Source organism: Oncorhynchus keta, chromosome 6 (genome assembly GCF_023373465.1).
Source record: "Oncorhynchus keta strain PuntledgeMale-10-30-2019 chromosome 6, Oket_V2, whole genome shotgun sequence".
Taxonomy (NCBI): Eukaryota; Metazoa; Chordata; class Actinopteri; order Salmoniformes; family Salmonidae; genus Oncorhynchus; species Oncorhynchus keta.
In genome coordinates, this window is record NC_068426.1 from 7,303,906 (window position 1) to 7,329,198 (window position 25,293).

Genomic DNA, 25,293 nt, shown 5'->3' on the forward strand with positions numbered 1-25,293 from the left:
CTGAGATGAAGAAGAGGTAGGAGAAAGGAGGTCTAGAGGGCATGGAGAACCTGAGATGAAGAAGAGGTAGGAGAAAGGAGATCTAGAGGGCAGGAGAACCTGAGATGAAGAAGGGGTAGGAGAAAGGAGGTCTAGAGGGCATGGAGAACCTGAGATGAAGAAGAGGTAGGAGAAAGGAGGTCTAGAGGGCATGGAGAACCTGAGATGAAGAAGAGGTAGGAGAAAGGAGGTCTAGAGGGCATGGAGAACCTGAGATGAAGAAGAGGTAGGAGAAAGGAGGTCTAGAGGGCATGGAGAACCTGAGATGAAGAAGAGGTAGGAGAAAGGAGGTCTAGAGGGCATGGAGAACCTGAGATGAAGAAGAGGTAGGAGAAAGGAGGTCTAGAGGGCATGGAGAACCTGAGATGAAGAAGAGGTAGGAGAAAGGAGATCTAGAGGGCATGGAGAACCTGAGATGAAGAAGAGGTAGGAGAAAGGAGATCTAGAGGGCATGGAGAACCTGAGATGAAGAAGAGGTAGGAGAAAGGAGGTCTAGAGGGCATGGAGAACCTGAGATGAAGAAGAGGTAGGAGAAAGGAGATCTAGAGGGCATGGAGAACCTGAGATGAAGAAGAGGTAGGAGAAAGGAGATCTAGAGGGCATGGAGAACCTGAGATGAAGAAGAGGTAGGAGAAAGGAGATCTAGAGGGCATGGAGAACCTGAGATGAAGAAGAGGTAGGAGAAAGGAGATCTAGAGGGCACGGAGAACCTGAGATGAAGAGGTAGGAGAAAGGAGGTCTAAAGGGCATGGAGAACCTGAGATGAAGAAGAGGTAGGAGAAAGGAGATCTAGAGGGCACGATGAGAACCTGAGATGAATAAGGGGTAGGAGAAAGGAGGTCTAGGGGGCTATGGAGAACCTGAGATGAAGAAGAGGTAGGAGAAAGGAGGTCTAGAGGGCATGGAGAACCTGAGATGAAGAGGTAGGAGAAAGGAGGTCTAGAGGGCATGGAGAACCTGAGATGAAGAAGAGGTAGGAGAAAGGAGATCTAGAGGGCATGGAGAACCTGAGATGAAGAAGAGGTAGGAGAAAGGAGATCTAGAGGGCACGGAGAACCTGAGATGAAGAAGAGGTAGGAGAAAGGAGATCTAGAGGGCATGGAGAACCTGAGATGAAGAAGAGGTAGGAGAAAGGAGATCTAGAGGGCATGGAGAACCTGAGATGAAGAAGGGTAGGAGAAAGGAGGTCTAAAGGGCATGGAGAACCTGAGATGAAGAAGAGGTAGGAGAAAGGAGATCTAGAGGGCATGGAGAACCTGAGATGAAGAAGAGGTAGGAGAAAGGAGATCTAGAGGGCATGGAGAACCTGAGATGAAGAAGAGGTAGGAGAAAGGAGGTCTAGAGGGCATGGAGAACCTGAGATGAAGAAGAGGTAGGAGAAAGGAGATCTAGAGGGCATGGAGAACCTGAGATGAAGAAGAGGTAGGAGAAAGGAGATCTAGAGGGCATGGAGAACCTGAGATGAAGAAGAGGTAGGAGAAAGGAGATCTAGAGGGCATGGAGAACCTGAGATGAAGAAGAGGTAGGAGAAAGGAGATCTAGAGGGCACGGAGAACCTGAGATGAAGAAGAGGTAGGAGAAAGGAGATCTAGAGGGCATGGAGAACCTGAGATGAAGAAGAGGTAGGAGAAAGGTCTAGAGGACACGGAGAACCTGAGATGAAGAAGAGGTAGGAGAAAGGAGATCTAGAGGGCATGGAGAACCTGAGATGAAGAAGAGGTAGGAGAAAGGAGATCTAGAGGGCATGGAGAACCTGAGATGAAGAAGAGGTAGGAGAAAGGAGATCTAGAGGGCACGGAGAACCTGAGATGAAGAAGAGGTAGGAGAAAGGAGATCTAGAGGGCATGGAGAACCTGAGATGAAGAAGAGGTAGGAGAAAGGAGATCTAGAGGGCATGGAGAACCTGAGATGAAGAAGAGGTAGGAGAAAGGAGATCTAGAGGGCATGGAGAACCTGAGATGAAGAAGAGGTAGGAGAAAGGAGATCTAGAGGGCATGGAGAACCTGAGATGAAGAAGAGGTAGGAGAAAGGAGATCTAGAGGGCACGGAGAACCTGAGATGAAGAAGAGGTAGGAGAAAGGAGATCTAGAGGGCACGGAGAACCTGAGATGAAGAAGAGGTAGGAGAAAGGAGGTCTAGAGGGCATGGAGAACCTGAGATGAAGAAGAGGTAGGAGAAAGGAGATCTAGAGGGCATGGAGAACCTGAGATGAAGAAGAGGTAGGAGAAAGGAGGTCTAGAGGGCATGGAGAACCTGAGATGAAGAAGAGGTAGGAGAAAGGAGGTCTAGAGGGCATGGAGAACCTGAGATGAAGAAGAGGTAGGAGAAAGGAGGTCTAGAGGGCATGGAGAACCTGAGATGAAGAAGAGGTAGGAGAAAGGAGATCTAGAGGGCATGGAGAACCTGAGATGAAGAAGAGGTAGGAGAAAGGAGATCTAGAGGGCATGGAGAACCTGAGATGAAGAAGAGGTAGGAGAAAGGAGATCTAGAGGGCATGGAGAACCTGAGATGAAGAAGAGGTAGGAGAAAGGAGATCTAGAGGGCATGGAGAACCTGAGATGAAGAAGAGGTAGGAGAAAGGAGATCTAGAGGGCATGGAGAACCTGAGATGAAGAAGAGGTAGGAGAAAGGAGGTCTAGAGGGCATGGAGAACCTGAGATGAAGAAGAGGTAGGAGAAAGGAGATCTAGAGGGCATGGAGAACCTGAGATGAAGAAGAGGTAGGAGAAAGGAGGTCTAGAGGGCATGGAGAACCTGAGATGAAGAAGAGGTAGGAGAAAGGAGGTCTAGAGGGCATGGAGAACCTGAGATGAAGAAGAGGTAGGAGAAAGGAGGAGGTCTAGAGGGCATGGAGAACCTGAGATGAAGAAGAGGTAGGAGAAAGGAGGTCTAGAGGGCATGGAGAACCTGAGATGAAGAAGAGGTAGGAGAAAGGAGATCTAGAGGGCACGGAGAACCTGAGATGAAGAAGAGGTAGGAGAAAGGAGATCTAGAGGGCATGGAGAACCTGAGATGAAGACGAGGTAGGAGAAAGGAGGTCTAGAGGGCACGGAGAACCTGAGATGAAGAAGAGGTAGGAGAAAGGAGATCTAGAGGGCACGGAGAACCTGAGATGAAGAAGAGGTAGGAGAAAGGAGATCTAGAGGGCACGGAGAACCTGAGATGAAGGCTTCCATAATCATTTCCAGGGTTGGGGTCAATTACACTGCAATTTATAAAGTAAACCAAACTTCAATTCAAATTCAACATTTTCCCAATTTAAAAAACATTTGAGTAATTTGAATTCCTGAATTTGTGTACTTCCTGAATTGACTCCAGTCCTGATGCTTTCATTTGGGACTCATATCAAATCAATCCACCAGGGGAACTGTGCTGCAGTACGCTGTGGACATCAGACTCCATTACGAGAAGTGTGGATGGGAAACGACCCAGAGGGGGCGACCTGCCCTCTCCCTCCAGGAGTTTCCCTCACCTGAAGCTGCAGAAGAGTGGGGTTGCTGTTCAGAAAACCTGGGTGGTCTTGAGGCCCACACCCGCCAGGCACACAGCATAATCACCCTCCCTACACATTCACATTTGAAAATAGAATTTTCAGTTTTCAAATGTTGTCACGTGTAATCTCATGGTATCACATGTTGAAATGTTGCATCCCCATCTTGTCACATTTATTTCACATGAGATCATGTTTTCACATATAGCTTCATGTTAACACGTTGCATTCACATGTCATCACATTAACTTCACATAAGATCATGTGATATATATATGTTTTTCCTTAAGGATAATTTTTTTTATTTAAATATTTTGCTGTCATTGCTGTAACTGTGTTGAGCTGGTTACACGGACCCCTCTCTCAATTTGATGACAGTTTTGTATGTTCTGTTACACTACCACGAGTCTGGTATTTATGTCATTGTAGGAGTGTTACTGATGGAACACCATGTTGTATTGGTGAACCTCCTCTCTTTTGGGAATGTGTTCCATTGTGTCTGTTTTTCATGGCGGTGGACGAGACAGTTCCCATAGCAACTGATCCCACATGTTAAGCCTGCACCCTATACCCTACATACTGCTGTCCTTCTGTGGCTCAGTTGGTAGAGCATGGCGCTTGTAACGCCAGGGTAGTGGGTTCGATTCCCGGGACCACCCATACGTAGAATGTATGCACACATGACTGTAAGTCGCTTTGGATAAAAGCGTCAGCTAAATGGCATATATTATTATATTATTATTATATTATATATTGTAAACTGTCTCCAGAGGATTGAGGAAGTTGCGGTGTGTAGTCGGAGTGACAACAACAACAAAAAAAAATCAACACAATGTGAGTGTATACATTACATAAAGAAACCACAGAAAGTCTGGTTGTATGGACAACTTTATCGATACGACAGAGACAAACAGGAGCTGACTGGGTGGATGTGACGCGATCTGCATCTCCACAGGTTTCCTTATCTAGAGATGAGGAGACTCCACCCAAAGTGGGGTATGTATCTGCATCTCCAATGGCACAGGTTTCCTTATCTAGTGCACAACATTTGACCAGGGACCTTTGAGTTTTTACATTTTTAATTTATCCGTTATTTTACCAGGTAAGTTGACGGAGAACACGTTCTCATTTGCAGCAACGACCTGGGGAATAGTTACAGGGGAGAGGAGGGGAATTAATGAGCCAATTGGAAACTGGGGGGATGATTAGGTGGCAATGATGGTATGAGGGCCAGATTGGGAAATTTAACCAGAACACCAGGGTTAACACCCTTACTCTTACGATAAATGCCATGGGATCTTTAGTGACCACAGTTAGGACACCTGTTTAAACGTCCCATCACAGGGCAATGTCCCCAATCACTGCCCTGGGGTATTGGCATATATATTTTTTTAGACCAGAGGAAAGAGTGCCTCCTACTGGCCCTGCGACACAACTTCCAGCAGCATTTGGTCTCCCATCCAGGGACTGACCAGGACCAACCCTGCTTGGCTTCAGAAGCAAGCCAGCAGTGGGATGCAGGGTGGTTTTCTCACTGCCCTATAGCCTCTGGTCAGAAGTAGTGGACTATATAGGGTGCCATTTGGGACAAGCCAGCAGTGGTATGAAGGTGGTATGCTCACTGCCCTATAGCCTCTGGTCAGAAGTAGTGGACTATATAGGGTGCCATTTGGGACAAGCCAGCAGTGGTATGAAGGTGGTATGCTCACTGCCCTATAGCCTCTGGTCAGAAGTAGTGGACTATATAGGGTGCCATTTGGGACAAGCCAGCAGTGGTATGAAGGGTGGTTTGCTCACTGCCCTATAGCCTCTGGTCAGAAGTAGTGGACTATACGGGGTGCCATTTGGGACAAGCCAGCAGTGGTATGAAGGTGGTATGCTCACTGCCCTATAGCCTCTGGTCAGAAGTAGTGGACTATACAGGATTCCATTTGGGACCTAGACCAAGTCTCTAACGCAGCGTTATCCAGACTAAAACCACATCTGATCACAGCAGGAGGTGCCAGCCAGGTGTCAAATGGAACGAACACTAAAACTTTATTGATTTATAATAAACATTCAACATTCCGACACAGTTTTCTGAAATTTTCTCCCAGAGGGTTTAAAAAAACAAAAACGACAACTCAACAAGGCGTGAATATACAATGCTGTAAACAAACCAATTGACTTTTTTTGTTGTTAAAAAACTACAAAGGAAAAATTACATGATTGACTTCACAAAAGAGTAAAATAGTAAATGTACGGGAAATCTAATGTCAGGATTTCAGTTGAAGTCAGGATTTTCAGGCGAAGTCAGGATTTTCAGGCGAAGTCAGGATTTTCAGGCGAAGTCAGGATTTTCAGGCGAAGTCAGGATTTTCAGGCGAAGTCGGGATTTTCAGGCGAAGTCGGGATTTTCAGGCGAAGTCGGGATTTTCAGGCGAAGTCGGGATTTTCAGGCGAAGTCAGGATTTTCAGGCGAAGTCAGGATTTTCAGGCGAAGTCAGGGTTCAGTTGATGTCAGGGTTCAGTTGATGTCAGGGTTCAGTTGATGTCAGGGTTCAGTTGAAGTCAGGGTTCAGGCGAAGAGGACACAGGGGAACATGACAAAAAGACAGCATTGCTGAAAGGCCTTGTTTAAAAACTGATTTCATTTTGAGGGTAAAACAAGTAGCGCACTTTCAGATCCGGGGCCAAAATAACACCCTATTCCCTATACTGTGCACTCTTGTTGACCAGAGACCAAAGTAGAGCACTATATATAGGGAATACAGTACCATTTGGAACAGACAGGAACTAAAAGCTATACAACAGCACCCAGTCAGTCAATCAACAAAACAACCATAACACAGACATGAAAGATACTATTTACAACTCATGGGATCTTCATCATTTGAGATCTCTCTCTCTCTCTCGAACAGATGTGGTGAACAATATCACAATGCATCACAAAAACAACTTACGGTTATTGATACTGATGTTATAAGAGTGTGTGTGTGTGTGTGTGTGTGTGTGTGTGTGTGTGTGTGTGTGTGTGTGTGTGTGTGTGTGTGTGCGCGCGTGTGTGTGTGTGTAAAGGTAGGAGCGTCAGCGTATGAAAAGTTCAGAAAAGTCTAATCTCCATCCCTCCCATCTTCCACTCTCTCCATCTATCCTTCGCTCCCTCTCTCCTTTAGAGAAGACAAGTGTCCAATGATCCACTCCACCTCTCTCTCTCCTTCCCTTTTTTTCTTGTCCTCTGTTCATCTTTTTCTTCCTCCGGTCTTCCGTCGACCCTGTGGAACCAATCAACAGTCAGTCTGATGTTTAACCAATCAACAGTCAGTCTGATGTTTAACCAATAAACAGTCAGTCTGATGTTTAACCAATAAACAGTCAGTCTGATGTTTAACCAATAAACAGTCAGTCTGATGTTTAACCAATCAACAGTCAGTCTGATGTTTAACCAATCAACAGTCAGTCTGATGTTTAACCAATCAACAGTCAGTCTGATGTTTAACCAATCAACAGTCAGTCTGATGTTTAACCAATAAACAGTCAGTCTGATGTTTAACCAATCAACAGTCAGTCTGATGTTTAACCAATCAACAGTCAGTCTGATGTTTAACCAATCAACAGTCAGTCTGATGTTTAACCAATCAACAGTCAGTCTGATGTTTAACCAATCAACAGTCAGTCTGATGTTTAACCAACTAATACTCAACATACTTCTGTGTGTATATATAGTGTATGTGGAGACCCCTTCAAATTAGTGGATTCTGCTATTTCAGCCCGTTGCTGACAGGTGTATAAAATCGAGCACCGCCATGCAATTTTAATACACAAACACTGGCAGTAGAATGGCCTTACTGAAGAGCCGTGACTCAACGTGGCACCGTCATAGGATGCCACCTTTTCAACAAGTCAGTTTGTCTAATTTCTGCCCTGCTAGAGCTGCCCCGGTCAACTGTAAGTGCTGTTATTGTGAAGTGGAAATGTCTAGGAGCAACAACGGCTCAGCTGCGAAGTGGTAGGCCACACAAGCTCACAGAACGTGACCTCAGAGTGCTGAAGCGTGAAAAATCACCTGTTCTCGGTTGCAACACTCACTACAGAGTTCAAAACTGCCTCAAAGCAACGTCAGCACAATAACTGTTCGTCGGGAGCTTCATGAAATGGGTTTCCATGGCCGAGCAGCCGAACACAAGCTTAAGATGCTAAGTTAAAGGAGACAGATTTTACTTTTTTTTTTAAACTGTTGATGAAATATGAAAAATAAATGGATGGAGGAGATGAATCATAGTCCCAAATTGAGAATATTTAGTTTAAGGGTGAATTAATGTGTGAGAGATATATTGTGTACAACCTACCTAAGAACAAGAGATCGGTATCGTCCCTGAGTATCAAAACAGGTCAGTATTGTGGTGAAATGAAATATGAAGAAAGAAATATGCCATTTAGCAGATGGAGGAAGGACTAACTATTGTGACCTCGAAGAAATAGAGAACAAAATGTTATCCTCTATTGCCCTTTTGACCACGACAGACACTTATTCTTATTCCAGAAAGACCACCAGATATACCCTGGTATTATGTAGTCATGAGGAGACAGACCACCAGATATACCCTGGTATTATGTAGTCATGAGGAGACAGACCACCAGATATACCCTGGTATTATGTAGTCATGAGGAGACAGACCACCAGATATACCCTGGTATTATGTAGTCATGAGGAGACAGACCACCAGATATACCCTGGTATTATGTAGTCATGAGGAGACAGACCACCAGATATACCCTGGTATTATGTAGTCATGGTATTATGTAGTCATGAGGAGACAGACCACCAGATATACCCTGGTATTATGTAGTCATGAGGAGACAGACCACCAGATATACCCTGGTATTATGGAGACAGACCACCAGATATACCCTGGTATTATGGAGACAGACCACCAGATATACCCTGGTATTATGTAGTCATGAGGAGACAGACCACCAGATATACCCTGGTATTATGTAGTCATGAGGAGACAGACCACCAGATATACCCTGGTATTATGGAGCTGAGTGATGAGGAGAAAAACAAATGTTTTTTTTGCCCGTTGTGTATTTGCGTTTTGCGGAATATTTAGACAAGAACCTTGAATAAAAAGGGCTACCTTCCGTATTATTTTTCTATATCTATCTGTATTTACTGTCTGTATTTACTGTCTGTATTTACTGTCTGTATTTACTGTCTGTATTTACTATCTGTATTTACTGTCTGTATTTACTATCATAAGGTGAATGCACCAATTTGTAAGTCGCTCTGGATAAGAGCGTCTGCTAAATGACTTAAATGTAAATGTATTTACTGTCTGTATTTACTGTCTGTATTTACTATCTGTATTTACTGTCTGTATTTACTGTCTGTATGTACTATCATAAGGTGAATGCACCAATTTGTAAGTCGCTCTGGATAAGAGCGTCTGCTAAATGACTTAAATGTAAATGTATTTACTGTCTGTATTTACTGTCTGTATTTACTATCTGTATTTACTATCTGTATTTACTGTCTGTATTTACTGTCTGTATTTACTATCTGTATTTACTATCTGTATTTACTGTCTGTATTTACTGTCTGTATTTACTGTCTGTATTTACTGTCTGTATTTACTGTCTGTATTTACTGTCTGTATTTACTATCTGTATTTACTGTCTGTATTTACTGTCTGTATTTACTGTCTGTATTTACTGTCTGTATTTACTATCTGTATTTACTGTCTGTATTTACTATCTGTATTTACTATGTGTATTTACTGTCTGTATTTACTGTCTGTATTTACTGTCTGTATTTACTGTCTGTATTTACTATCTGTATTTACTGTCTGTATTTACTGTCTGTATTTACTGTCTGTATTTACTATCTGTATTTACTGTCTGTATTTACTGTCTGTATTTACTGTCTGTATTTACTGTCTGTATTTACTGTCTGTATTTACTATCTGTATTTACTGTCTGTATTTACTGTCTGTATTTACTGTCTGTATTTACTGTCTGTATTTACTGTCTGTATTTACAATCTATTCACGGTTCATTTGGAAAGTATTCAGACCCCTTCCGCCTTCTCCACATTTAGTTTCGTTACAGCTTCATTCTAAAATGGATTAAATAATAACCCCATAATGACAAAACAAGTTTTTAGAAATGTTTACAAATGCATTAATTATTGTTTGGATAACCTTATTCACTATTATGTATAGATTTGATTTCAATTGAATTAAAACTCTTTATGCGGATTGAAGAAAAACACCGGAAAAATAATTATCACACTGAATTTTTGTAATGTTTGTTTGTTTGCAAGGGTGGCCAGCTGGCAATTTGTCACGAGAGAAAAAAATGCCATTCATAAAATATATTTCATGCCAAGCGTCGGCTGGAGGGGTGTAAAGCTCACCGCCATTGGACTCTGAAGCAGAGGAAACGTGTTCTCTGGAATGATGAATCGCACTTCACCATCTGACAGACGAATCTGGGCTTGGCGGATGCCAGGAGAACGCTACCTTCCCCAATTCATAGTGCCAACTGTTAAGTTTGGTGGAGGGGGAATAATGGTCTGGGATGTTTTTTATGGTTCGGGCCCCTTAGTTCCAGTGAAGGGAAATCTTAACCCTACAACATACAATGTCATTCTAGATTATTATGTGCTTCCAACTTTGTGGCAACAGTTTGGGGAAGGCCCTTTCCTGTTTCAGCATGACAATACCCCAGTGCACAAAGCGAAGTCCATACAGAAGTGGTTTGTCGAGATTGGTGTGTAAGAACTTGACTGGCCTGCACAGAGCCCTGACCTCAACCCAACCAACACCTTTTGGATGAATTGGAAGACGAGCCAGGCCTAATCACCCAACATCAGTGTCCGACCTCACTAACATATTGTGGCTGAATGGAAGCAAGTCCCCGCAGCAATGTTCCAACATCTAGTGGAAAGCCTTCCCAGAAGAGTGGAGGCTGTTATAGCAGCAATGTTCCAACATCTAGTGGAAAGCCTTCCCAGAAGAGTGGAGGCTGTTATAGCAGCAATGTTCCAACATCTTGTGGAAAGCCTTCCCAGAAGAGTGGAGGCTGTTATAGCAGCAATGTTCCAACATCTTGTGGAAAGCCTTCCCAGAAGAGTGGAGGCTGTTATAGCAGCAATGTTCCAACATCTTGTGGAAAGCCTTCCCAGAAGAGTGGAGGCTAGGATCATTAGTTACACCTGAGACATGAGGTATACCATAATGAAGCTTGGGAGGGGTTAGGTGCAGGGGAAACGATCACATGTGAATGTACTGATAAAGGGGAGAAACTGTTTGAAGGCTCATATCACTTAGTTTCCTGCTTAGCAGGAAGGATGTCATGTTTAGAGATGAGGAGGAGACTCCACCCAAAGTGGGTATGAATACCACCACATATCACTTAGTTTCCTGCTTAGCAGGAAGGATGTCATGTTTAGAGATGAGGAGGAGACTCCGCCCAAAGTGGGTATGAATACCACCACATATCACTTAGTTTCCTGCTTAGCAGGAAGGATGTCATGTTTAGAGATGAGGAGGAGACTCCACCCAAAGTGGGGTATGAATACCACCACGGGGGCATCCATTTCTTCTGTCTGAATATACAGCTGTGTCGAACCCTTTGGGGAGAATTAAACTTGGTTCGGCTTCTCTAGTGTCCGTGAGTTTTTACGGACAAACAGCCCGAGGGGATATCTTCAACATAGAACAAACAGCCAGACAACAAGGGTCAATTGCATTTAAATCCCGGTTAAATCTAGAAAGTAAACCAAATTCAAATTCCACCTCTTGCTAATTGAGAAGGAAAAGAAGAGAATGTGAATGCCAGTGTACTTCCTGAACTGGCATTGACCCCAACAGACAGAGCTGAGTGTACTTCCTGAACTGACATTGACCCCGACAGACAGAGCTGAGTGTACTTCCTGAACTGGCATTGACCCTGACAGACAGAGCTGAGTGTACTTCCTGAACTGGCATTGACCCCGACAGACAGAGCTGAGTGTACTTCCTGAACGGGCATTGACCCTGACAGACAGAGCTGAGTGTACTTCCTGAACTGGCATTGACCCTGACAGACAGAGCTGGTCAGAACATACATCTGGTAAGATACCAAAAGGGTTGAGTTTCTGCATATCCTATTGAGGGTTAAAAGGTTTAGGGGTGAAAGGTTAGGGTTCAGAGTTGAAGTTTCCTTTACTTTAGGAGTGGTCTGTTCTTCCTCCTTCTCCACTTCCTCCTGCTCCTCCTCTTCTTCCTCAGCCGGTGTCTCCATCTCCTCCTCAGAGTCCTCTTTGGCTGCTGGCGGTGCTGCTGCCTTACCACGGCCACGCCTACAGGACAGGGGAGGAGGCTGGTTTAGAAAACACACAAGGACATACACACAAAGGCTGCACACACTCACACAAACAAATGCAAAAAAACATTAACTTAAGCACGGGAAGCATAGAAATAGCGCACAAAGAACAGATCTACCGCTTCTGAGACTTGTTTATAATGAGAATGACAGATATATATATCTCACATTTCTAGGTGAATTTGGCTGTGTCACCCCAATAAAGGTACATATTGCCGCTTTAAACAATCAGTGTATACGGTCATTTTTTAGAGAGTAAAAGTTGATCATTTCATAGCGAGGTCAGAAATTACTTTTTTGAGGAGCACAGCAGACAAGATCACTCGAAAAACTTTGAAACGGTCAAAAACCATTTGATTTTGACATGGGGGTGAGATCAAAAGTCCTGCTATGTATATATATATATATATATTGGCTATGTCATTGTTAATTTATAAGTATTAATACATTACTAGCTCAAACACTTAATCTCTGTTAATTAGTGGACGATAGAGATTTCAGATCCCAAGTGGGGGGGGGGGTGACAAAGGGTACATTGTCCCTCCCTATTCTGACAGTGGGTTGGTAGATGCCGAGTTTCCTTATGGATCAGATCAGATCAGATTATTCAGAGGTGGAAACGTTCCGTGGGAATTAACGGGAATATGTGGGAATTAACGGAAATATATGCAAATTAATATTAATATAATTTAAATGTAGATGTTTTTTTGAATTGGATATATTTACCATATCATATGGAGACAGAAAGATAAGTTGACAATTGAAAATCATTAAATTCTTCGAATAGAAATAAAAAAATATATAATTTAGTATGAATTGAACTTTAATTAAATGACTTGACATGGGATGATGTCAATGAACAACAAAAGGGAATATTGAATGATCCCCAATGATCCATCACATCTCCCAAAAATGTTTTCAACATACGTCTTTAAAATGATATTCTAGAAACTAAAGCTTTGGTTGTCTTCCTCTCAGGCTTCCATGTCTTCTCCCTGGACCTCCTCAATGTCCACCTCTTGAACATCAGACTGAGGCCTCATCTTCACTGTCCCTTTCCAACCTTGTTGAGGATGGTTCGTTGTCAGGCTCAAAAAGCCTTAAATTTGCCCAGATGGCTACCAATTTTTCAACCCTTGTATTGGTCAGCCTGTTGTGTGCTTTGGTGTGTGTGTTCCCAAACAAGGACCAGTTGCGCTCTGAGGTGGCTGATGTTGGTGGGATTTGGAGGATGATGGAGGCAACAGGGGAAAGAGCCTCAGATCCACAAAGTCCCTTCCACCAGGTGGCTGATGAGATATGTTGGCACGACTGCCATACTGCATCTCCATCCCAAAGCCCTTGCTTGGAAGTGTACTTCGCCAGACTGCCAAGAACCTTGCCCTCATCCAGGCCAATGTGGCGAGACGTGGTAGTGATGACACCATAGGCCTTGTTGATCTCTGCACCAGACAGGATGCTCTTGCCAGGTGGCATACTTGAGGTCCAACATCTACACTGTTGCGTGAATGGGCTTCAGGTAGAAGTCTTCACACTTTTTGAATGGGCTTCAGGTAGAAGTCTTCACACTTTTTGAATGGGCTTCAGGCAGAAGTCTTCACACTTTTTGAATGGGCTTCAGGTAGAAGTCTTCACACTTTTTGAATGGGCTTCAGGCAGAAGTCTTCACACTTTTTGAATGGGCTTCAGGTAGAAGTCTTCACACTTTTTGAGGCATTTCAGAAGTGCAGTTTCCTCTGCTTGGAGCAACAGTGAAGTGGGCAGGACGGTATAGATTTCTTCTCTTACATCTGCAAGCAGAGTCTGAACATCAGACAGGACGGCATTTGTCTCCCTCAATCTGTGCAACGGCTACTGCTATAGATTTCAGGAGTTTCTGGCTGATTAACACTCAAAAAATACATCATCCAGGAGGATCCTCTTGATGGGACTGTCCATATCGGCAGACTGTGATATGGCCATTTCTTGGAGAGACTCCTTCCCCTCCAGGGTTTTGCTGGGTAGCTTAAATGGGGTGCGATTATTCTTCTCACTTTGCTTGGTGAGGTAGATTTGCTGCTATAACTTGATGACCCTTCACATACCTAACCATTTTCCTTGGCTCTCTTCTAGAGTGTATCCATTGTTTTCAGTGCCATGATGTCCTTGTGGAGCAGATTAAATGCATGAGCAGCACAGCCAATGGGTGTGATGTGAGGGTAGGGCTCCTCCACTTTAGACCAAGCAACCTTCATGTTTGCAGCATTGTAGAGACCAGTGTGTCTGTTTTCCCTTGTGTCTGTGCTCTTGTAGAATACTGGTTGAGGGGTGGAGATGATGTAGTTAATTATTCCTTGCCCACAAACTTTCGGCCACACATCAGAGATGATTGCAATACAGTCTGCTTTCTCTATGATTTGCTTGACCTTCACTTGAACTCTGTTGAACTTTTGCATCCAGCAAATGAGTAATAAAGCATACCTGGTTGGAGTGGTGCATGCTGGGCAAAGAACCTTCATGAAATCTCTTCCAATACACACATGGCCTGTGAGCATCAGAGGTGAACCAGTTTGCCTACACCGCTCGAGCAAGAGACAGTCATCAACATTTCTCCATTGAGTCATAAACACTTCTGATTCCAGGAGGCCCGTGAGCTGTTGGTAACGAACGGTAAGGTGTCAGATTCATCATTTTCACCTCGAATAGAAGTAGAGGGACTTTTGTCAGAGGTCGCTTGTTGTGAGCGCTGAAGCAACTTTATGCACTTGGCCAGATGATTCTGCATCTTTCTTGCATTCTTCACATATGATTTGGCACAGTATTTGCAAATGTACACAGCTTTTCCTTCTACAGTAGCTGCAGTGAAATGTCTCCACATCAGATAGTGCCTGTGGTATTTTCCTGTAAAGATTAGGGAAAAAATTGTTAAAAAATCAAACAAAAACAATTCCCTGTACAGATAAATATTTAAGCAGTTAGATTAAAACAACTCCTTCGTAAGATCAATGTTTTATAATAATTCACCTGTTTCCATACATGTTTCAACACTCAGTTAGCAGGGTCAAGACAGCTAAATCCCATATGGTAGCAAAAAGAACTAGCAGAAATTGTTAACAAATTAGAAATGATTTAAACACACTTTGTTGTAGGCTACTATTTACTAGTTAACAAAAAATCATGTCATATAAAATATATTCACCCCACCCAGTATCAAAACTTACCAGAAAGCATGTAGTCCATGGCTCAGACAGTGTGGGCTCAATAGCATCTCTTGAGAATCAGCTGTACATGTGATGGAACAGTGTAGGCTGGTAGATGCCTAGTTTCCCTTACATGCAGAGGGTTGCAATTCCATTGAATTGGGGATAGTTCAACCAAAATATATCACAAGACCTAGAAATGCCTTGTGTGTATCCCACAAAAAAGGTTCACTGTTATGTTCACTGTTTTAAACTTTTTTGACGAATTGAAGCTAAATTCCCCAAATTCCCGGCTTAACTTGCCATGGAACATTACCAGAAAGATTCCAACCCTTTGCATCCCTAGATCAGGTACACACCATAGACATCAATCATTTACACTCACACACAGCTCAGAGAGGTCCAGCTCAGAGAGGGCCCAGCGCAGAGAGGGCCCAGCTCAGAGAGGGCCCAGCTCAGAGAGGGCCCAGCTCAGAGAGGGCCCAGCTCAGAGAGGTCCAGCTCAGAGAGGGCCCAGCTCAGAGAGGCCCAGCTGAGAGAGGACCAGCTCAGAGAGGCCCAGCTCAGAGAGGGCCCAGCTCAGAGAGGTCCAGCTCAGAGAGGCCCAGCTCAGAGAGGCCCCAGCTCAGAGAGGCCCAGCTCAGAGAGGCCCAGCTCAGAGAGGCCCCAGCTCAGAGAGGCCCAGCTCAGAGAGGCCCCAGCTCAGAGAGGCCCCAGCTCAGAGAGGTCCAGCTTATGAGCTCCATCAGCAGCAGATTTTAATTTAGAAAACAAATGTGTTAACGCAACAATTAATGTATCGCATCGAACTGAAACATTTCAAACTATAATGTATAGTTTCTGTATCATATCTCATGTTTCTCAATACATATCGAATCACCTGCCATACACCTGCCACACACACACACACACACACACACACACACACACACACACACACACACACACACACACACACACACACACACACACACACACACACACACACACACACACACACACACACACACACACACACTTACGCTGGTTGTTTCTTGGCGGGCTGTGCTGCTGCCTTGGCCGGCCGGCCTCTCTTCTTCACTGGGGTGGACTCAGCAGACTCAGAACTGGGAAGGAAAGCAACAGGATTTAGAGGTTTTTGACAACAAACACAGATAAATGTGTGATTCTTTAAACACCGCAGTTAATGTTAATATCTCTCTTCATTTGAAATAATAAACAGATGATTTAAAAAAAGAGCATAAATGTCTACAGTGCATTTGGAAAGTATTCAGACCCCTTGACCTTTTCACATTTTGTTTGTTACCTTACAGCCTTATTCTAAAATGGATTAAATTAATTGTTTTCCTCAATCTACACATACATACCCTATAATGACAAAGCCAAAACAGGTTTTGAGAAATGAATTAAAATAAAAAACAGAAATACTTTACAGAAGTATTCAGACTCTTTGCTATGAGACTCGAAATTGAGCTCAGGTGCATCCTGATAACATTGATCCTCCTTGAGATGTTTCTACAACTTGATTGGAGTCCACCTTTTGGTAAATTACATTGATTGGACATTATTTGGAAAGGCACACACGGAGGTCAAAAGGAATTGACCGTAGAGCTCTGAGACAGGTTTGTGATGAGGCACAGATCTGGGGAAGGGTACCAAAACATTTCTGCAGTATTGAAGGTCCCCAAGAACACAGTAGCCTCCCATCATTATTAAATGGAAGAAGTTTGTAACCACCAAGACTCATCCTAGAGCTGGCCGCCCGGCCAAACTGAGCAATCGGGGGAGAAGGGCCTTGGTCAGGGAGGTGACCAAAAACCTGATGGTCACTCTGACAGAGCTCCAGAGTTCCTCTGTGGAGATGGGGGAACCTTCCAGAAGGACAACCATCTCTGCAGCACTCCACCAACTCAGGCCTTTATGGTAGAGTGGCCAGACAGAAGCCACTCCTCAGTAAAAGGTTTGGAGTTTGCCTAAAGGCACTTAAAGGACTCTGACCATGAGAAACAAGATTCTCTGGTCTAATGAAACCAATATTGAACTCTTTGGCCTGAATGCCAAGCGTCCTGTCTGGAGGAAACCTGGCACCATCCCTACGGTGAAGCATGGTGGTGGCAGCATCATGCTGTGGGGATGTTTTTCAGCGGCAGGGACTGGGAGACTAGTCAGGATCGAGGGAAAGATGAACGAAGCAAAGTACAGAGAGATCCTTGATGAAAACCTGCTCCAGAACACTCAGGACCTCCGATTGGGGCAACGACCCTAAGCACACAGCCAAGACAACGCAGGAGTGGCTTCGGGACATATCTCTGAATGTCCTTGAGTGGCCCCGCCAGAGATCGGACTTGAACCCGTTCGAACATCTCTGGAGAGACCTGAAAATAACTGTGCAGCGACGCTAGGCTGTAACATAACAAAATGTGGACAAAGTCGAGGGGTTCGAATACTTTCTGAATGCACTGTTTACGAATGTATGTCAACAGAACAGTAACAGATCTTACAGGATGGTATATGAGGTGACTACATCACATATCAAGGAGAAAACACCAAATGCCCTCTGACCTCTGTGTTGATCTCCTTGCCGCCCGCGCTGGTCTTCCTCCCTTAGTCTTCAGCTCCATATTCTCCTCTTCTTCCTCTTCCTCCTCTTCTTCCTCCTCTCCTCCCTCATCCTCTTCTTCAGGGGGAGGAGTTGCCTTCTTCCGGCCCCGGCCCCTCCCCTTAGCTGGAGTTTCCTGATTGGCTGGCGCGGCCTTCGTGGATCGCCCCCTACGCCCTTTTTTGGGCGGGCTGTTCTGCTCGTCTTCCGTCTGGGCGTCGCCGAGTCGGGACTCCTCTCCCCATTGGTCCTCGGGGTCGACTGCTGCTGCCTTCTTGCGGCCGCGCTTGGGTTTAGGAGAAGGGTTGTCGTCAAGGTTACTGGAGGCGGCGCCTCGTTTACGGCCCCGGGGTTTGTCACTGTCCTGTAAAGAAGGCCGTATTGTCAACGAAGTGCTATTTGACTGTAAGGAGACAGTAGTGTCGACTGAGTGCTATTTGACTAAGGAGACAGTAGTGTCAACGAAGTGCTATTTGACTGTAAGGAGACAGTAGTGTCAACGAAGTGCTATTTGACTGTAAGGAGACAGTAGTGTCGACTGAGTGCTATTTGACTGTAAGGAGACAGTAGTGTCAACGAAGTGCTATTTGACTGTAAGGAGACAGTAGTGTCGACTGAGTGCTATTTGACTGTAAGGAGACAGTAGTGTCGACTGAGTGCTATTTGACTAAGGAGACAGTAGTGTCGACTGAGTGCTATTTGACTGTAAGGAGACAGTAGTGTCGACTGAGTGCTATTTGACTGTAAGGAGACAGTAGTGTCGACTGAGTGCTATTTGTGTAAGGAGACAGTAGTGTCAACGAGTGCTATTTGACTGTAAGGAGACAGTAGACAGTGTGTCAGTGCTATTTGACTGTAAGGAGACAGTAGTGTCGACTGAGTGCTATTTGACTGTGCTATTTGACTGTAAGGAGACAGTAGTGTCGACTGAGTGCTATTTGACTGTAAGGAGACAGTAGTGTCAACGAAGTGCTATTTGACTGTAAGGAGACAGTAGTGTCGACTGAGTGCTATTTGACTGTAAGGAGACAGTAGTGTCGACTGAGTGCTATTTGACTGTAAGGAGACAGTAGTGTCGACTGAGTGCTATTTGACTGTAAGGAGACAGTAGTGTCGACTGAGTGCTATTTGACTGTAAGGAGACAGTAGTGTCAACGAAGTGCTATTTGACTAAGGAGACAGTAGTGTCGACTGAGTGCTATTTGACTGTAAGGAGACAGTAGTGTCAACGAAGTGCTATTTGACTGTAAGGAGACAGTAGTGTCAACGAAGTGCTATTTGACTGTAAGGAGACAGTAGTGTCGACTGAGTGCTATTTGACTGTAAGGAGACAGTAGTGTCAACGAAGTGCTATTTGACTGTAAGGAGACAGTAGTGTCGACTGAGTGCTATTTGACTAAGGAGACAGTAGTGTCGACTGAGTGCTATTTGACTGTAAGGAGACAGTAGTGTCGACTGAGTGCTATTTGACTGTAAGGAGACAGTAGTGTCGACGAAGTGCTATTTGACTGTAAGGAGACAGTAGTGTCGACTGAGTGCTATTTGACTGTAAGGAGACTAGTGTCAAGCTATTTGACTGTACAGTAGTGTCCGACTGAGTGCTATTTGACTGTAGTGCTAGTGCTTGACTAAAATAATAATAATATATGGCATTTAGGAGACAGCGACTTACAGTCATGTGTGCATACATTCTACGTATGGGTGGTCCCGAAATCGAACCCACTACCCTGGCGTGTCTACCAACTGAGCTACAGAAGGACCACTATTTGACTGTAAGGAGACAGTAGTGTCAACGAAGTGCTATTTGACTGTAAGGAGACAGTAGTGTCGACTGAGTGCTATTTGACTAAGGAGACAGTAGTGTCGACTGAGTGCTATTTGACTAAGGAGACAGTAGTGTCGACTGAGTGCTATTTGACTGTAAGGAGACAGTAGTGTCGACTGAGTGCTATTTGACTAAGGAGACAGTAGTGTCGACTGAGTGCTATTTGACTAAGGAGACAGTAGTGTCAACAAAGTGCTATTTGACTGTAAAGAGACAGTAGTGTCAACTGAGTTGGATTTGACAGTTTGTTACTTTGAGGGTAACTGACTGAACGCTTATTTGGATTACCCAGTGAACAAATAGATGTATTTCCAAGTGACAATACACTTTCTCAGCGAATGAGTCTTACTTATTCTTTATCCCCTTACACTGTGTATAAGACAGTCGTTTTGGAATTGTTAGGTTAGATTACTTGTTGGTTATCACTGCATTGTCGGAACTAGAAGCACAAGCATTTCGCTACACTCGCATTAACATCTGCTAACCATGTGTATGTGACAAATACAATTTAGACTTGATTTGACTTGACTTAGTGGCATAGTAAAAGGACACGTTGGATTCCTTACCCTGTGAACAGTGTATGGATAAAGGTACGGCCAGAAACCATTGTTTCGGGGTTTTACCCCGGCCACGGTTTCCCAATGCTAACGTTTTAGCATTTGTGATATAAAAACCAATGCGGGTCAATATCCCTGATATTAGCATTTTCACATTTCATGTACAAATCATCTTAAAAAGAACTTCATGGAGCTACACAACACATTTCAGACGCTCACCTTTGTGTCGGAGGCGTCTCCTTTCTTCATGATGTCTTCATTCTCACTGTGGTCCTCTGCACTGTCATGTCTGGGACAGGGAGACAGGAGGACAGGTTAGAGACATGTCTGGGACAGGGAGACATTGTTAGAGACACTCATGTCTGGGACAGGGAGGCAGGAGGACAGGTTAGAGACACTCATGTCTGGGACAGGGAGGCAGGAGGACATTGTTAGAGACACTCATGTCTGGGACAGGGAGACAGGAGGACAGGTTAGAGACACTCATGTCTGGGACAGGGAGACAGGAGGACAGGTTAGAGACACTCATGTCTGGGACAGGGAGGTCAGGAGGACAGGTTAGAGACACTCATGTCTGGGACAGGGAGACAGGTTAGAGACACTCATGTCTGGGACAGGGAGACAGGAGGACAGGTTAGAGACACTCATGTCTGGGACAGGGAGGCAGGAGGACAGGTTAGAGACACTCATGTCTGGGACAGGGAGACAGGAGGACAGGTTAGAGACACTCATGTCTGGGACAGGGAGACAGGAGGACAGGTTAGAGACACTCATGTCTGGGACAGCGAGGCAGGAGGACAGGTTAGAGACACTCATGTCTGGGACAGGGAGACATTGTTAGAGACACTCATGTCTGGGACAGGGAGGTCAGGAGGACAGGTTAGAGACACTCATGTCTGGGACAGCGAGGCAGGAGGACAGGTTAGAGACACTCATGTCTGGGACAGGGAGACATTGTTAGAGAAACTCATGTCTGGGACAGGGAGGTCAGGAGGACAGGTTAGAGACACTCATGTCTGGGACAGCGAGGCAGGAGGACAGGTTAGAGACACTTGTAAGTCGCTCTGGATAAGAGCGTCTGCTAAATGACTTAAATGTAAATGTATGTCTGGGACAGGGAGACATTGTTAGAGACACTCATGTCTGGGACAGCGAGGCAGGAGGACAGGTTAGAGACACTCATGTCTGGGACAGGGAGGTCAGGAGGACAGGTTAGAGACACACTCATGTCTGGGACAGGGAGACAGGAGGACAGGTTAGAGACACTCATGTCTGGGACAGCGAGGCAGGAGGACAGGTCAGGTCTAGGGTAAGAGGTGTGTGTACCTGGTCTTGGTGCGTTGAGGAGAGCTGGGGTTTGAGGTACTATCCTCGTTGCTAGCCGTCTCCATGCGTGATGCTTTACTCTGGATGGGTTTGCCTGCTGAGGCCAGGGGCTTGTTCACTGCTCCTAACACGTTAGCTGCTTTAGGCTGGGGGGAGGGGAGAGGGGGAGGTGTAGGGGAGAGAGAGGGGTGTGTGTAGGGGTGAGGAAGGAGAGAGGGGATGTGTAGGGGTGAGGGAGGAGAGAGGGGGATGTGTAGGGGTGGGAGAGGGGTGTGTGTAGGGGTGAGGAGGAGAGAGGGGGATGTGTAGGGGTGAGGGAGGAGGGATGTGTATGGGTGGGAGAGGGGTGTGTGTAGGGGTGAGGGAGGAGAGAGGGGGATGTGTAGGGGTGAGGGAGGAGAGAGGGGGATGTGTAGGGGTGGGAGAGGGGGTGTGTGTAGGGGTGAGGGAGGAGAGAGGGAGGATGTGTAGGGGTGAGGGAGGGAGGAAAGAGGGAGGATGTGTAGGGATGAAGGAGGAGAGAGGGAGGATGTGTAGGGGTGAAGGAGGAGAGAGGGAGGATGTGTAGGGGTGAGGGGGAACAGGGAAGAAGGGAAGAGAGGAGATCAGAACAGGGGAGTCAAACTCATTTTTCTCACTTACATCTCCCCTCCAGATATGTATTTTCTAACTTCGGTGATTATTAATTAGCCAGCTGGACACAGTGGAGACACTGCATGAATGTAGGTCCATTATTTCTACACAGTTTCAATTTGGGTTTAGTCATTTTAAAGTATACTATATATATACAAAAGTATGTGGACACCCCTTCAAATGAGTGGATTCCGCTATTTCAGCCACACCCGTTGCTAACAGGTGTATAAAATTGAGCACACAGTCATGCAATCTCCATAGACAAACATTGGCAGTAGAATGGCCTCCGTGACTTTCAACGTGGCACCGTCATAGGATGCCACCTTTCCAACAAGACAGTTCGTCAACTTTCTGCCCTGCTGGAGCTGCCCCGGTCAACTGCAAGTGCTATTACTGTGAAGTGGAAATGTCTAGGAGCAACAACGGCTCAGCTGCGAAGTGGTAGGCCACACAAGCTCACAGAACGGGACCGCAAAGTGCTGAAGCGTGTAAAAATCACCTGTCCTCGGTTGCAACACTCACTACAGAGTTCAAAACTGCCTCAAAGCAACGTCAGCACAATAACTGTTCGTCGGGAGCTTCATGAAATGGGTTTCCATGGCCGAGCAGCCGAACACAAGCTTTAGATCACCATGCACAAAGCAAAGCGTCGTCTGGAGTGGTGTAAAGCTCTCTGCCATTGGTCTCTGGAGCAGTGGAAACACTTCTCTGGAGTGATGAATCACACTTCACCATCTGGCAGTACGGAGGACAAATCTGGGTTTGGTGGATTCCAGGAGAACACTACCTGCCCAAATTCATAGTGCCAACTGTTAAGTTTGGTGGAGGAGGAATAATGGTCTGGGGTTGTTTTTCATGGTTCGGGCCCCTTAGTTCCAGTGAAGGGAAATCTTAACCCTACAACATACAATGGCATTCTAAACAATTCTGAGTTTCCAACTTTGTGGCAACAGTTTGGGGAAGGCCCTTTCCTGTTTCAGCATGACAATTCCCCTGTGCACAAAGCGAGGTCCATACAGAAGTGGTTTGTCGAAATCGGTGTGGAGGAACTTCACTGACCTACACAGAGCCCTGACCTCAACCCCATCGAACACCTTTGGGATGAATTGGAACACCGTCTGCGAGCCAGGCCTAATCGCCCAACATCAGTGTCCGACCTCACTAATGCTATTGTGGCTGAATGGAAGCAAGTCCCCGCAGCAATGTTCCAACATCTAGTGGAAAGCCTTCCCAGAAGAGTGGAGGCTGTTATAGCAGCAATGTTCCAACATCTAGTGGAAAGCCTTCCCAGAAGAGTGGAGGCTGTTATAGCAGCAATGTTCCAACATCTAGTTGAAAGCCTTCCCAGAAGAGTGGAGGCTGTTATAGCAGCAATGTTCCAACATCTAGTGGAAAGCCTTCCCAGAAGAGTGGAGGCTGTTATAGCAGCAATGTTCCAACATCTAGTGGAAAGCCTTCCCAGAAGAGTGGAGGCTGTTATAGCAGCAATGTTCCAACATCTAGTGGAAAGCCTTCCCAGAAGAGTGGAGGCTGTTATAGCAGCAATGTTCCAACATCTAGTGGAAAACCTTCCCAGAAGAGTGGAGGCTGTTATAGCAGCAATGTTCCAACATCTAGTGGAAAGCCTTCCCAGAAGAGTGGAGGCTGTTATAGCAGCAATGTTCCAACATCTAGTGGAAAGCCTTCCCAGAAGAGTGGAGGCTGTTATAGCAGCAATGTTCCAACATCTAGTGGAAAGCCTTCCCAGATGAGTGGAGGCTGTTACAGCAGCAAAGGGGGGAACAACTCCATATTAATGCCTATGATTTTGGAATGAGATGTTCAACGAGCTGGTGTCCACATACTTTTGGTCACGTAGTGTATATATTTTGTTATTTTATTACTCAAACTACCACCCCGGGTTAGACAATTTAACCCACTGTTGGCAAGGGCCCCAAATCGCTGATTCTAACAACCGAAGTTGAGCAAATTAATTCCATGGGCAGTCATCCTACCGTTAAGGCCTGTCTGAATGAATACCATGGGCAGTCATCCTACCGTTAAGGCCTGTCTGAATTAATACCATGGGCAGTCATCCTACCGTTAAGGCCTGTCTGAATGAATACCATGGGCAGTCATCCTACCGTTAAGGCCTGTCTGAATGAATACCATGGGCAGTCATCCTACCGTTAAGGCCTGTCTGAATGAATACCTTGGGCAGTCATCCTACCGTTAAGGCCTGTCTGAATTAATACCATGGGCAGTCATCCTACCGTTAAGGCCTGTCTGAATGAATACCATGGGCAGTCATCCTACCGTTAAGGCCTGTCTGAATGAATACCATGGGCAGTCATCCTACCGTTAGGGCCTGTCTGAATACCATGGGCAGTCATCCTACCGTCAGGGCCTGTCTGAATTAATACCACGGGCAGTCATCCTACCGTTAAGGCCTGAATGAATACCACGGGCAGTCATCCTACCGTTAAGGCCTGTCTGAATGAATACCGTGGGCAGTCATCCTACCGTTAGGGCCTGTCTGAATGAATACCACGGGCAGTCATCCTTACCGTTAAGGCCTGAATGAATACCACGGGCAGTCATCCTACTGTTAAGGCCTGTCTGAATGAATACCGTGGGCAGTCATCCTACCGTTAAGGCCTGTCTGAATGAATACCACGTGCAGTCATCCTACCGTTAAGGCCTGAATGAATACCACGGGCAGTCATCCTACCGCTAAGGCCTGTCTGAATGAATACCACGGGCAGTCATCCTACCGTTAAGGCCTGTCTGAATGAATACCACGGGCAGTCATCCTACCGTTAAGGCCTGAATGAATACCACGGGCAGTCATCCTACCGCTAAGGCCTGTCTGAATGAATACCATGGGCAGTCATCCTACCGTTAAGGCCTGTCTGAATGAATACCTTGGGCAGTCATCCTACCGTTAGGGCCTGTCTGAATGAATACCATGGGCAGTCATCCTACCGTTAGGGCCTGTCTGAATGAATACCATGGGCAGTCATCCTACCGTTAAGGCCTGTCTGAATGAATACCATGGGCAGTCATCCTACCGCTAGGGCCTGTCTGAATTAATACCTTGGGCAGTCATCCTACCGTTAGGGCCTGTCTGAATTAATACCACGGGCAGTCATCCTACCGTCAGGGCCTGTCTGAATGAATACCATGGGCAGTCATCCTACCTTTCCAGGTGTAAAGAAGGACTTCATCTCTGGGGGGAGATAGTTCTTTGTGTTGCTGAAATTCTACAGAAGAAGAGATGTTTAGTCAGAATGTGAATCCATTGAATGGTTTTATTTG

General features: G+C 45.4%; 1 protein-coding gene across 1 annotated transcript in view; it reads right to left on the reverse strand.

Annotated features, from left to right (window-relative positions):
* Positions 1–5,541: 5,541 nt before the first annotated feature.
* The window catches only part of pds5b (PDS5 cohesin associated factor B), a 102,763-nt gene continuing 83,011 nt past the window's right edge, over positions 5,542–25,293 (reverse strand). The window contains exons 29-35 of the mRNA XM_052520427.1: positions 25,176–25,238; positions 21,364–21,509; positions 20,257–20,326; positions 17,619–18,019; positions 16,079–16,162; positions 11,722–11,854; positions 5,542–6,782 (exon numbers count right to left, since the gene is read on the reverse strand). Coding sequence (XP_052376387.1) covers positions 6,750–6,782; positions 11,722–11,854; positions 16,079–16,162; positions 17,619–18,019; positions 20,257–20,326; positions 21,364–21,509; positions 25,176–25,238 — 930 coding nt within the window. The 3' untranslated portion in view covers positions 5,542–6,749. The remainder of the gene's footprint in view (positions 6,783–11,721; positions 11,855–16,078; positions 16,163–17,618; positions 18,020–20,256; positions 20,327–21,363; positions 21,510–25,175; positions 25,239–25,293) is intronic.